This window comes from Equus quagga, chromosome 15 (genome assembly GCF_021613505.1).
Source record: "Equus quagga isolate Etosha38 chromosome 15, UCLA_HA_Equagga_1.0, whole genome shotgun sequence".
Lineage (NCBI taxonomy): Eukaryota > Metazoa > Chordata > Mammalia > Perissodactyla > Equidae > Equus > Equus quagga.
Window position 1 is genome coordinate 63,627,537 of NC_060281.1, and position 13,718 is coordinate 63,641,254.

The 13,718-nt window shown below is 43.3% G+C and overlaps 1 protein-coding gene across 1 annotated transcript in view; it reads right to left on the reverse strand.

Annotated features, from left to right (window-relative positions):
- Positions 1–13,718, reverse strand: part of ZNF84 (zinc finger protein 84) — a 49,665-nt gene that overhangs the window by 21,063 nt on the left and 14,884 nt on the right. Inside the window, exons 6-7 of the mRNA XM_046641010.1 lie at positions 7,391–7,496; positions 568–1,332 (exon numbers count right to left, since the gene is read on the reverse strand). Coding sequence (XP_046496966.1) covers positions 568–1,332; positions 7,391–7,496 — 871 coding nt within the window. The remainder of the gene's footprint in view (positions 1–567; positions 1,333–7,390; positions 7,497–13,718) is intronic.

A 13,718-nucleotide genomic window follows, 5' to 3' on the forward strand; every position in this document is an offset into this window, starting at 1 on the left:
GACGGCGGCCCGGCGGACGGAGGATCAGAGCCACACGGTGCCCGCGCGCAGACGGCGGCCCGGCGGACGGAGGATCAGAGCGGGAGCGGGAAGCTCTCAGGGACCAGGTGACGAAACTCCCCAGGTTAAGCTTCGGCTCCCCACGCGGGACAACGCATTTCAAGGAAGGAGACTCATGACACGCTGTAACGGCTTAAGCACCATATGCAGCATAGTCCCAATTTTCTTTTCTTAAAGGAAATATAAATAAGATGGACCAAAAACACATCTGTTGACTTAAAGAAATGCCCCAAAATGCTGGCAGTGACTCTCTTGTTGACAGGATCACGAATGAGTTCCATTTGGATGTGTTTATCGAGATGCTCCAAACTGACTACAGTAAACACATTTTAAGTTGATAGAAAAACATACAAATATTCTTTAAAATGTTAAAGTCCTTAACTCAGGGAAACAACAGACAAGCAGAGCAGTTTCATCCCAGCACCACACGGCTCAAAGTAAACAATAAGTAATAATTAAAGTAGGTTGTTAATTATACAAAAAAACACAAACCTAGGGAAAAAATACCACTCCTTGCCGCTGCCTCATTTTCAGATAAACCGTGAGGCCCAGGCACCGCGAGCCAGCTGTGCGGGGCGGCGGGGGCGGCTCACCGGCGCGGGCCCGGCCGCCCGTCCCGTCCGGAGCTTCTGGGGCCGGGTTTAGCCGAGAAGCCGCTGGGAGCCGCCGCGGGCAACAGCCGAGCCGGGCGCCGCGGGCCCCGCGCCCGCCGCAGCCTCCCCGCCGCTCCGCCTGGGGCCCCGCGGCCGCTCGCGGCGGCTCCTTCCGCGCAGCGGTGGCGCCCGGGCCCGCGCGGGGCTCCCGGCCGACGACATCCAGCGGCGCCGGGCGGGGCAGCGCCTGCGCTCCGACCTGCAAGGGAGCACCCGCGGTGAGCGCCGCGCCGCCCAGACCCCCGCCCCGGCCGCTGACGCCCACAGCCCCGCACGACCCCGCGTGCCCCGGGGACCCACACGCCCCCAGCCGCCGGCCGCCAGGAACCCCCAGCCCGCAAAGGCGCCCACACAGACCCCAGGCCTCCGCCGTGGTACGCGCCGCACCGGGAACCACGTGCCCCCACCGCCGCCGGAGCGGGGCGGGGGTCCGCGCGCACACACGGGCACGCGCACACTCGCCTCTCGCGTGGCGGCGAGGGACAAAGAGCAGGGCGTAACCCGAAAGCGTCGGTGGCTGTGTGAGTGCGCTTGCGCGAGAGGAGGGCGCCGCCGAACTACATTTCCCAGGAGGCTCCGCGGCATGTCGGCCTCCCGGTGTCCTAGGAACGCTGGTTGCCTAGAGACGCGAGGATGGCTGCCAGCCCAGGGGCGATTTACAGGTACGCGCCTTTGGGAGAAAGGTAGAGGATTCTGGTTTTTAAAGACTAGGAATCCAAATCCATCAGTACGTTAAAAAAAAAAAAAAAGACAATTGGCTTAAGAATCCAATTGAGGAAACCACAAAAAAATTTTTAATACGTTATCGAAAGCAGATAGGAATTAATCAACAGCAAAAAGTAAAACTGATCCGGAATTCAACTGCTGCGGGGTAAAGTTGTAAATAAGTCACTATCCTTAAAGAAAAAAAAAAAGAGAGTAGGGTAGGATGAAAAAATTTTCAAACAGAGAATTCTTATGTTTAAATAGTTCCAGAGGAATTGGAAGAAGGAAACTTTCTATTTATTAAGTTGCCATCATAAAGACACCAAAATCGACAAATGTGTGATTTGAAAAGGATGCTCAGACAAAACTTGATTGTGACTACACATGCAAAAATACTGAGAAACTAACAGAGAGAAGCTGGCGATACCTTACAGAAATATACTATAACCAAGTGGATTCTATTCTAGAAATATAAGGATGATCAGGATATCCGTTAATATTACCATATCAATAAGTCTAAGGGAAAAATATAGTCAATAAGATGAAAAGAAAATTTTAAACTTAAAAATACATCCTAGATTTTAAAAAATAATAATAAATTAGAAAACTTTGTATGCTACTTTAACGTGATGAAAATATAGACTTGAACCGGAAAGTTAGTATGCTGCTTAATGGTGGAACATTGAGGACTTAGGAGCAAGATATAGATACCCAAGCTAAGATTTTAAAACTTGGACTAATATTTGAACTGCAGAACATACAAATAATGTGTTTCATTGATCACTGCAGAAGTATACACATTTCTACACCATTTGGGGGTTTTATTCCATAAATTGTCAGTTATTGCCTGCCTATTTTTCTATTGGGTTATCTTTTTCTACTACATTCATGGAGTTGAATGCAATTGTGTACGAATCCTCAATATGCAATACATGTTTTAATTTTTTTCTGTCTGCTCCTTGTCTTTGAACTTTGTTTATAAAATTGTTGGTCCCTTAGATTTTAGTTTTGACATTATAAAATCTATCTAGCTTTTCCTTTATGGCTTCCTTATGTGTCTTAAGAAATCTTTCTCCATCCTGATATTATACGATATTTCCTTGTATCATCTTCTAATAGTTTAGGCATTTTGCTTCAACATTTAAGTTTTAATCTATCTGGAGTTGTGTGTATGCAGGTAGTGTGAGACATTGATCTAATTTCCTTTTGTTTCCATATGGGAAGCCAATTTCCTAATCTCAAGTATATTAGTTTGCTAGGGCTGCCATAACAAAATGCCACAGACTGGGTAGGGTAAACAATAGAAATTTGTCATAATTCTGGAGACTGGAAGTCCAAGATCAGGGTGTTGGCAGAGTTGGTTTCTTCTGAGGCCTCTCTCCTTGGAATGTAGATGCCGTCTTCTCCTTGTGTCCTCACATGGCCATCCTTCTGTGCATGTCTGTGTCCTCATCTCCTCTTCTTATAAGGACACCAGTCATTTTGAATTGGGGCTATCCATGTGACCTTATTTTACTTTAATTACCTCTTTAAAGTCCCTATCTCCAAATACAGTCACATCCTGAGGTGCTAGGGGTTAGGACTTCCAACATGTGAATTTGGAGGGGGACACAAGTCAGCCACCAAGTATCAAATGGCCCAATGTTTGTAAATTAACTTTTTCTATATCTGAAGTTCCTCTATGTGCAAGGGTCCCTTTCTGGAATCTTTTCTGTTCCATTGACCTATTAGTCTATCGCTGTATGAATACCACATTGCTTTATTATTCTAGCTTAATAAAAACCTCTTGTGGGGCCCGCCAGGTGGCGCAGCAGTTAAGTTTGCACGTTCCGCTTTTGCGGCCCGGGATTCGCCGGTTTGGATCCCAGGTGCGGACACGGCACCACTTGTCAAGCCATGCTGTGGCAGGCGTCCCACATATAAAGTAGAGGAGGATAGGCACAGATCGTTAGCTCAGGGCCAGTCTTCCTCAGCAAAAAGAGGAGGATTGGCAGCAATTAGCTCAGGGCTAATCTTCTTCAAAAAAACCCCTCTTGTATCTAGAAGGGAAACCTCCCCTAATTGTTGTGTTTGTTCATTATTGTCTTGGATAGTTTGAGACCTGTAAACTTTCATGTAAATGTTAGAATCTGTATGTCACATTTCAAGAAAAAATTCTTTTATTGTTTTGATCAGAACCATATTAAATTTATATTTTGTAAGAATCATTTTTAGTATATTGACTACTCCATCAATATTGTATATCTTTCAATTTTTCAGTTCTTTTATGAACTTTGATAGCATTTTATTTTATTCCTAAATTCTGTTTATATAACTTTTTAAAAGATTTATTCCTAGCTAGCTCTCATTTTAAATTCCATATTGTACAGTATAATATGTATTCCTTAGTAGCTTATCATTTTTATTGATATTATGAAGAAGAGGTTTTTTTTCCTAGTATATTTTCTTGCTGACTGTTAATTGTGCTATGGACTGAATGTTTGTGTCCCTCCAAAATTCATATGTTGAAATCCTAACGCCCAGTGTGGCTATATTTGGAAGTGGGGTGTCTAAGGAAATTAAGGTTAAATGAGGTCATCATGTGGAGGCCCTAATCCGGTAGGATCTGTGTCCTTATAAGAAGAGACACCAGGGAACTCAATCGCTCCCTCCAGGGGCACACAAGGAAAGGCCGTGTGAGGACATAGCAATATGGTGGCTATCTACAAGCCAGGAAGAGAGCTCTCGCCAGAAACTGACCATGCTGGCTCTTTGATCTTGGACTTCCAGCCTCCAGAACTGTGGGAAAATAAATTTCTGTTGTTTAAGGCATCCAGTCTGTGGTATTTTGTTACTGCAGCCAGAGCAGACTAAGACAGATGGGGTCTAGGAACAGCATTGATTTGTGTCTAGCAACAGTGCTAAAATCCTTTCCAGATCTTGCCTCTAACAACCACAATTATCCTTCTTTACTTCCAGTCCATGTAACACTTGCTCTTCATTTCTTATCTTACTGCATTGATTAGGGTGTCAGTTCCATGCTTAGTAGTATGAGAACTAGAGGGGTCACCTCAGTAGTTCCTGACTTTAGCTATGATGTTTCTAAAGTCTTACTGGAAGTATGATGTCTGCTGTGGGGGTTGGTAGCTATCCTTTATTACCTTAAAAGGAAATCAGCTTCCATTCTGAGTTCATTAAGGATTTTATCACGAGGAATTGCTTAATTAATTAATTAATTGATATGATGAATATTTTTTAATGAACTCTAATGTTGAATTATCTTGGACATATTATTTACTTATAGGGTTGAACAGTATGAAATTATCCTTTTGCGGGTTGGTCCACTTGCTCTTCTACATAGTAGATCACTTCAACATTTCATGGCTATTTAGATCTCAGTTTCCTGGTTCAGCTAAGCGGTCGTGTCTCTCAGGCAGCTGCGATCAGCTGGCGGCTGGATTTGGAACAGCGGGGTGGGGCTGGGACACGTGGCTGGTGGGGGCATCTCTCGGTATTCCATGTCTCAGGCCTCTTCGTGTGAGCTGTCTGGACTTCGTCACAGCAGGCCAGCCTCAGGGCAGTTGGACAGCTGACCTGGCAGCTGAGTCTTCACTGCTGAGCATTCGTTTGAGTGAGGTGGAAGCTGCAGCTCCTTTGATGACCGTGCCTTGGGAACCACACAGCTTCATTTCTGCTGCATCCCGCCAGCTATGAGCAATTCTCCAGCCCATCTGGATTCAAGGAGCAGGGGGCATAGACCTCCCTTCCCAGTGGGCGGAATGGCACAGTCACAGTGTCACATTGTCGAAGAGGATGCTGCGTAGGAAATATTGTTGCAGCCATCTTTGGGAAACAGCTTACCACAGCCTGCCTCTCTGGCTTTAACAGTTCACATCTGTAAGCTATACTCATCTCCTCCAAGACCCCAATGTCTCACCAATCATGGCAGCAGGTTGAAGTCCAGGACCTCATCACCTAAATCAGCTACTGCCGCACCAGAGGCTCTTTGGCACTGCTCCCTAGGGTGCAGCTCCTTAGGTGCTACTCCTCTCAGTCTGAAGACCTGCGAACTAAAGGACAAGTTATTGTCATCTTACACACCCAAAATATAATAGTGGGGCAGACATAGGAAATCTGCTCCCATTCAAAACCGGGGACAACAGGAGTCCCCACAAGGCAGCCACGGGCCCATAGAAATTCCTAAGTCCTGCTGGGTCCGTGTAGGGTTCACTCCTGCTCACTTGGAGTTCAGAGCTCTTGGCTGCACCCTCTGTGTCTAAGCCTGCTTTCCTTCCTTATGCGTAAAAATGACCCATGTTTGCAAGTGAGTATCCTTCTCAGCCCCCTTCCTGCCCCAAAAAGGCTGTGAGTCCAAAGATCTCTTTTTATTTTGGACAGGTTGATAGGGCTGTTTTAAAAACTTTGTGGCATCTGTGTATGGATTTATACTATCTTTCCGTTTATAATTAGCTTTTGTTTTTTCCACTTTTTGCCGTGAGTCCTCCAATTAACCCATACTTCTACCATAATTTTGTCCGGTATTTTTCTTTCTACTCAAACACTTTCCAATTTCACCATTTTTCTTTATTAGCCACTCATGTTAGCCCCTTTGTTAGCATCTCTGCAACCTCAAGAAATGGAAAATATTCTTGGGAATTGAGGTTGTCATGAAGTTTTCTTCAAAATGATTCTCCCCCCAGGTCTGCAATTGAGTTCTTGGAACTTACCGACTGACTCCATGGCCCACCTCACTGAGGGCTTGTTGATTGACCTCTATTCTTAAAGAGGTAAGCTCCCAATTTTCTGTTCTGAGAGTATTTTGGTAGAGAAGGAGTTTGGTAGTTGTACATATGTGTTGTTGGGGGATACATAGGAAATGAGAAAAAAAAACCTTGTGGGTTTTTATGTATCAATTAGGCAAAAGCCACATCCCCCCGAAATCTCTTGGAGATTAAGACTCTGTCTGCCTTGGGCTCTCTGTGGGCTTTCCGTGAGAGCACAGCCTGAAGACTCTTAGCAGCTCTATTAGGAGAGAGGGTCCACAGAGGTATTCCCCTGAGATCCTTAGGAGGCTTTTTTGGGGGGTCTGAAGGGGTTCATGAGGCACCCCCTTAGATCCTTCTGAAATCTTACCTCAGGACATTATAGTCCCTGAGGAACTTCTTACTTTGAGAACTTTTACTAGCTGAAAAGACTGTTCTGGGCCATTTCACATTTCCTCCAGGGAATGGTTCATTTTTCAGTTCTTCTCTCCCTCTCTCGTTTTATTGTAATTAGTGAGAAGAGGCCAGGTAGCACCTGGACGCTGTGCCTAGGAAACTCTTAGCTGGACTATTGGAGGGCATTAGGTACATTTTCTATTTTCCATTTACATTAGGTGACAGTATTGAGCAACTTTCTGCCACCACATAACAAAGTCCCCTTCTCTCCATGTTCCCATAACACTATCCTCATGTTCCTTCAAGCCCTCAACAGCAACTTCCTTGATGACCTTAGGGTCTACTAATACCCTCCCTAAGGGCCCTGCAGGCTTTCACTCATGTTTTCCTCAAGAGACGAGCCAGTGCCAAAGCCAGTGGCACATGTTTTAAGACTTTGTTACAGTAGCACTCCACTTCCAATACCAGATTTCTGTTACAATTACTATTGCTGCCTATAATATCACCCCAAAACTCTATAGTGTATGGAACAAAGATGTTACTGTCTCTCATGGTTTCTGTTGGTCAGGAATTCAGGGAAGGTCTGGCTGGCAGTGCTGGTGCAGGAGCTCTCATGCCATTGCTGTCCGTCAGCTGCTGGAGCTAGAGAGCGTGGCATTGGGGCATATGGGGCGGATGGTCTCTCTTTCTCTGCAGGTAGCCTCAGAGCCTCGCTAGGTGTTTAGATGGACTCTGAGGTTTCCTCCTAGCACCACAGCCCGAGGGGACTGCTCACATGGTAGCCAAAAGCTTCAAGAACAAGTACTCCAGCGAGGAAAGCGGAAGCGGCATTGCCTTTCGCGGTGTGGGAAGCCACGAGGCAGCACTTCCATCATTGTCTTCCGCTACAGGCGAGTCTGCGGCCAACAAGACTCGCAATGGGAGGAGTGGCACAGCCACGCTGTAGAAGAGGATGTGAGATGGAAAAGAAAACTTGCCACATGTCAAAAATGGTCCCTTATTGGTAATTTCATATAGTTCAGCCTAATACAGACATGTATGAATGGGTGGAGAAAGAAACCTGGATTCCATTTTATTCAGAAAATTTTCATCTATTAGATTGACCTATAATTATTTTTTTCCCTACTGTCTCCAGATTTGCTTGCGAAGATTATACCAGGATTGTAAAATGAATTTTGGAGTAATCTATCCTTTCAAAATTATTGTAATACTGTTTGTATAACATAGTGATGATCAAGTCCTTCCATGTTTGGTGAAATTTTACTGCTCAATAATCTAGGCTTGCTACATTTCATGAAGGTAAGTTTTTGACTCCAGTTCAATTTCCTTGTTTGTTACTGATTTATTCAGTCTTGCTTTTTCTGCTTGCTCAATTTTGGTAATGTATAAATTGCAAGGAAATTGCAAAATTTTATCTAAATTTTCATATGTAGTGGTACATGGTTATCCGTAGTATTCTCCTATAATTAAAAAAATCTGGGGCTGGCCCGGTGGCACAGTGGTTAAGTTCACACATTCTGCTTCAGCGGCCCGAGGTTCACTGGTTTGGATCCCGGGCACAAACCTACACACCACTTGTCAAGCCATGCTGTGGCAGGCATCCCACATATAAAGTAGAGGAAGATGAGCACAGATGTTAGCTCAGGGTCAGTCTTCCTCAGCAAAAAGAGGAGGATTGGCAGCAAATGTTAGCTCAGGGCTAATCTTCCTCGAAAAAAATCTAATTATCTGCATTTATGTCCCCCTTTCATCTAACATTAGTAACAAGTACTTTCTCATGAGTGTTCACGAGTCTGTCACGAGAAGACTACAAATAACTTGCCGCGTGTCCACTGCTCCTCCTATCCAACCCCTCGCCTCCTCCGCAGAGACGTTCTCCTGAGTATGTTGATCATCCTCTGGTTTTTTGCTTCATTGTTTTATCACATACACATGTATGCCTAATTAATATGTAATCCCATTTTATTGTGGCCTTTAACAATGGTATTATATTATAGGCAGCCTTCTGAAAATGACTTATCACTCAGTGTTAGGTATCTAGGACCTAGACATGTTGTTGTTTATTCAATTGTAGTTTATTTCATAGATGCATAATATTCCATTGACTCTATATTATAGTTTATTCATTCTCCTTTTACATCTTTATTAGATTTATTTTGTTTTGTTTTTTTGCAATAATTACAAATTCACCTGCAGTGTAAAAAGTAATAGAAAGAAATTCCTTATACACTTTGCCCAGTTTACCCCAATGTTTAACATTTTGCAAAACCATAGTATAATATCACAGGCAGAATATTGACATTGATACAATTCACAATATTTATTAAGATTTCCCCAGTTTTACTTACACTCACCTGTGTGTTTGTGTGTGTATTAAGTTCTATTCAATGTTATCTATGTAGAGGTTCATGTATCAACAACCACAGTAAACATACTGAACAGTTCCAACACTACAAGACGACTTATTTTTTTTATATTTTGCACTTTGATACTTTTGAAAATGGATTCATTTTACTAAATCCCAATTTATAAAGTTTTTCTGAGGTGTTTAGATATAGAATTGACTTGGATATATTGACCTGACATCCAATGACCTTGCTAAATTCATTTTTTTTCTCTTTTCCTTTTTTTTTTTGGGGTGAGGAAGATTGGCCCTGAGCTAACATCTGTTGCCAATCTTCCTCCACTTTGCACGTGGGATGCGACCACAGCATGGCTTGATGAGCAGTGCATCGGTCTGCGCCCAGGACCCAAACCCACAAACCCTGGGCCCCGGAGAGGGAGTGCCCAACCTAACCACTATGCCGCAGGGCCAGCCTCCATTTTTTCTTTTTAACTATTTTATTTAGAAATGATTTCATACTACTGAAAAGTTGAAAAAATAGTACAGAAATACAGAATTTATAGAATAGTAAAGAATTCCTAATATCTTTTACCTACCTTCCCCAAATGTTAACATGGTACCATGTCTGCTTTCTCGATACGAGAACTTATTTTTCTTGAAAGGTAGGAGCATGAGTTGCAGACGTAACTCCTCTGCGCTCCCAGACACTTCAGCAAGTATCTCTATGAGGTCATTCTATTCTGTAAACACAGTCAAGTGATCAAATTGAGGAAATTAACATAAATGCAGGAGAACTGATTCACATTCCATCAGTTGTCCTGTTAACATCCAAGAAACAAACTTTGGGTTCAGTATCCAATATTGTATATCTTTAGCTACCTTTAAACTGAAACACTCTTTCAGTCTTTGTCTTTCGTGACCTCATTTTAAAAAGTGCCATTTCCATGCCGAATGCCCCTCAAGTGTGCTCGTTAGATGTTTCCTCATGAGTTAGATTCAGGTTATGCATTTTTGGCAGGAATACCACAGGAGTGATGTTGTGTCCTTCTCAGAGAATCAGATCAAGAGTCTCATATTTGTTTCTACCAATAAAGGCAACATTAATTTTGATTGCTTAACTGAGGAGGTAAATGCCAGATTTCTCTTTTGTAAAGTTATTATTTTTCCAACTGTATTAATAAGTATCTTGTGGGCAGATGTTTTGACACTAAGGAAATATTCTCTCATAAAACTTTCACCCACCTAATTTTAGCATTCATAGATGATTCTTGCCTAAAACAAGTATTACTGTGCTGGTACCAACTGGTGATTTTCTGTCATTTCCTGTGGTATTTACTAAGTGATATTCTACTTTAGAGTTTTTCTTTCTTTCCTACTTGTTTATACATTTAAATATTTATCTCAATATGGATACATGGATTCTTATTTTGTTCTTTGGGTTATAACCTGTTGTCATTATTTGGATGCTCAAACTGTCCCAGGTTTGGCCAGCGTCTTCAAGCTGGCTGTGGTGTCCTTTTGACAAGACCCCATCATTAAATTTTTGAGGCTTGTTCTATGGCCTAGCATTTGGTCTATGTGTATAGTATTCCATGTGCACTTGAGAAGAATGTACATTCCACTGTAACTGGTGGGAGTGCTCCATACATGTCTGTCAGGTTCACTTGGTCTACACTGTTGTTCAAGTTGTCTATTTCCTTATTTTTTTTAAGATTTTATTTTTCCTTTTTCTCCCCAAAGCCCCCCGTACATAGTTGTGTATTTTCAGTTGTGGGTCCTTCCAGTTGTGGCATGTGGGTTGCCGCCTCACGGTGCCATGTCCGCACCCAGGATCCGAACCGGTGAAACCCTGGGCCACGGAAGTGGAGTGCAGGAACTTAACCACTCGGCCATGGGGCTGGCCCCTCCTTATTAATTTTTATAGGTTGAACTGTATCCCCCCAAAAGAGATATGTTGAAGTCCTAACCCCCACTTCAGAATGTGACCTTATTTAGAGGTAGGGTCTTTACAGAGATAATCATGTTCAAAGGAGGTCCTTAGTGTGGGCCTTAAGCCAATGACCAGTATCCTTATAAAAAAGGAGAAATTTGGATGCAAAAATAGACACATATAGGGAAGGAATGATGTGAAAAGACAAAGGGAAAAGATGGCTATCTACAAGCCAAAGAGAGAGGTCCAGAACAGATTCTTCCCTCACAGTTCTCAGAAGGAATCAACCCTGCTGGCACCCTGATCTCAAACTTGTAGCCTCTAGAACCATGAGACAATAAATTCCTGTCGTTTAAGCCATTCATTTTGTGGTACTTTGTAATGGCAGCCCTAGCAAATGAATAAAGACTTTGGTACTGGAAAATAGGGTGCTGCTGTAGCAAATACCTAAAAATGTGGACGTGGCTTTGGAATTTGTAGAATATAGAAGAGTTTTGAGGAGCTTTATAGAAAAAGACCAGATTACCTAGAAGAAAACTGTCGGTGGAAATACGAATGTTAAAAATACTTCTGGTGAGGTGTCAGATAAAAACGAGGAACATATTACTGGAAACTGGAGGAAAGGGGGTCTTTGTAATAAAGTGGCAGACATCTTGGCTGAATTGCATTCTAGTGTTTTGCAGAAAGTAGAACTTAGTAATAAGGAACTGGGAACTTAGCTGAGGGGATTTCTAAGCAAAGTGCTGAAGGCATGGCCTGACCTCTCCATTCTGCTAATAGTAAAACGCAAGAGGAGAGAGATAAATTGAAGAATGAGTGTTAAACATAAAGGAAGCAGTTCTTGAAGATTTGGAAGACTCTCAGCCTATTCATATTGCCAAAAATGAAAAAGCATGCTGTGGAGAGAATACCTAGAGTGTGGCCGGACAATGTTTGCTAAAGAGCTGAGGTGTGTGACTTGTGAATCCAACTATCTCAGCAGAAATGCCACCAACTTGGACTGAAGGGGACAGAGAAGGGCTGAAATGAAGGAATGTTGTTGGACTTCTTGGATTCTATAGGCAGGAAATGGGCTGATAGAGCTAGCTAGCTGTGAACATGGGTTGTCCTTAAGAAAAGGGAAGAATGACCCTGATGGCAGGAACACTTCTTTGGTTCCAGAGGGTGAAGCCACCTTTTCAATTCCAGAGGCCTTGTCCACCACTCAGGGATGAGGGGGCAGGGCCACCAGCCCAGTGGGCTCAAAGGACAGAGCATTTAGCCAAAGAGTATTATTCTCAAGCCTTAAAATCTCATGGAATTTGCCCTGCTTGGTTTTGTACTTGCTTGGGACTCCACATCCTTTTTCCTGACGACTTTTCCCTCTGGAATGGGAATATCTATCCTATGCCAGTCTGCTCATTGTATTTTGGAAGCAGGTAATTTGCTGTCTAGCTTCACGGGTTCACAGATGAAAGGAATATTGCCCCAGGCTGAACCATACCCAAGTCTCACCCATAAGCTGACTTACATGATATCTTGGACAGAGTTCATGCTGGAATAGATTGAACTTTTGGGGGATGTGGGCTGAGGTGAATAATTTGCAGGTGGAAAGAACATAAATGGGGGGCGGGGGGGAAGAGGGCAGACCGTGATGGGTTGAATTCTGTCCTTTCAAAAAAGGTACATTGGATTCCTAACCCCCAGCACCTCAGAATGTGAAGTTAATTAGACACAGGGTCTTTACAGAGATAATGAAGTTGACATTAGATCATTAGGGTGAGAACTAGGCCAGTATGACTGGTGCCCTTACAAAAAGAGGCAATCTGGACAGAGAGCTGGTGACAATGAGGCATGGGGTAGAGCTAGAATAAGCTCCCTGCTGTCTCGGAGAAGGGAAGGGGCCCTACCTCAGGAGTCGGCAGGTTTTGTGGGTAATAGTGTCTGCCACAACAATTCAACGCTGCCAGGACAGTGCAAAAGCAGCCACACAACACAGAAATGATGCATCGGGCTATGTCCCAGTAAAACTTGATTTATGGGCACTGAAATTTGCATTTCAAATAATTTTCTCATTTCATGAAACAGTTTTGATCTTTTTTCAACCATTTAAAAATGTAAAAGTTTCTTAGCTTGCCATCCATACAAATATAGGCAGCAAGCTGTATTTGGTCTGAGGGCTGTAGTTTGCCAACATCTAGTCTATATCAGTAAGTGAAGAGCATACAGTGCATAGTGTATCAGGAGTTTGCCAGGCTGAGTTCTCCGATACCTCTCAGATATCTCTACTTGAATTATTGAGAGATTTTCTAAACCAAAGCATGTTTACATAAGGGATAGTGAGCATTCGAAGTGGACGACTTTTTAATTTGGCAAGCCATATATGTATTTGATTTCCACCATCTCAACCCTGCAGCTATGAGTGAGCAATTATTTCAGCAATGTTTAATACTCTGCCTTGAGATGAGATCTCAGGGCTTCAGGTCTGTCATTGTTGTGTTTAAGAGCTAATGTGACCAGAAGGAGCCATCTCATTTCCTGTCCCAGATTTCCTCATAAATTTAAAACTCTTCTATGGTAACAATTCTTCAGTGTTCCCAGAATCTGATCATCAGGGGCCACAAGGTTCTTGGTGTACACAGACAATAATGCTATTTCATACTATGGGCTAAAAAGTTCCCATCTTGGAATATAAACAAGAATCTGAGAGCCAGCCCTGATGACCTAGCAGTTAAAGTTTGGCACACTGCTTCAGCAGCCTGGGTTTGCTTCCCAGACGTGGAACCACACCACTTGTCTGTCAGTAGCCACGTTGTGGCAGCAGCTCACATAGAGAACTAGAAGAGTTTACAACTATACACAACTATGTACTGAGTCTTTGCGGGGGGGGGGGGGGGGGGGCGGGGTGG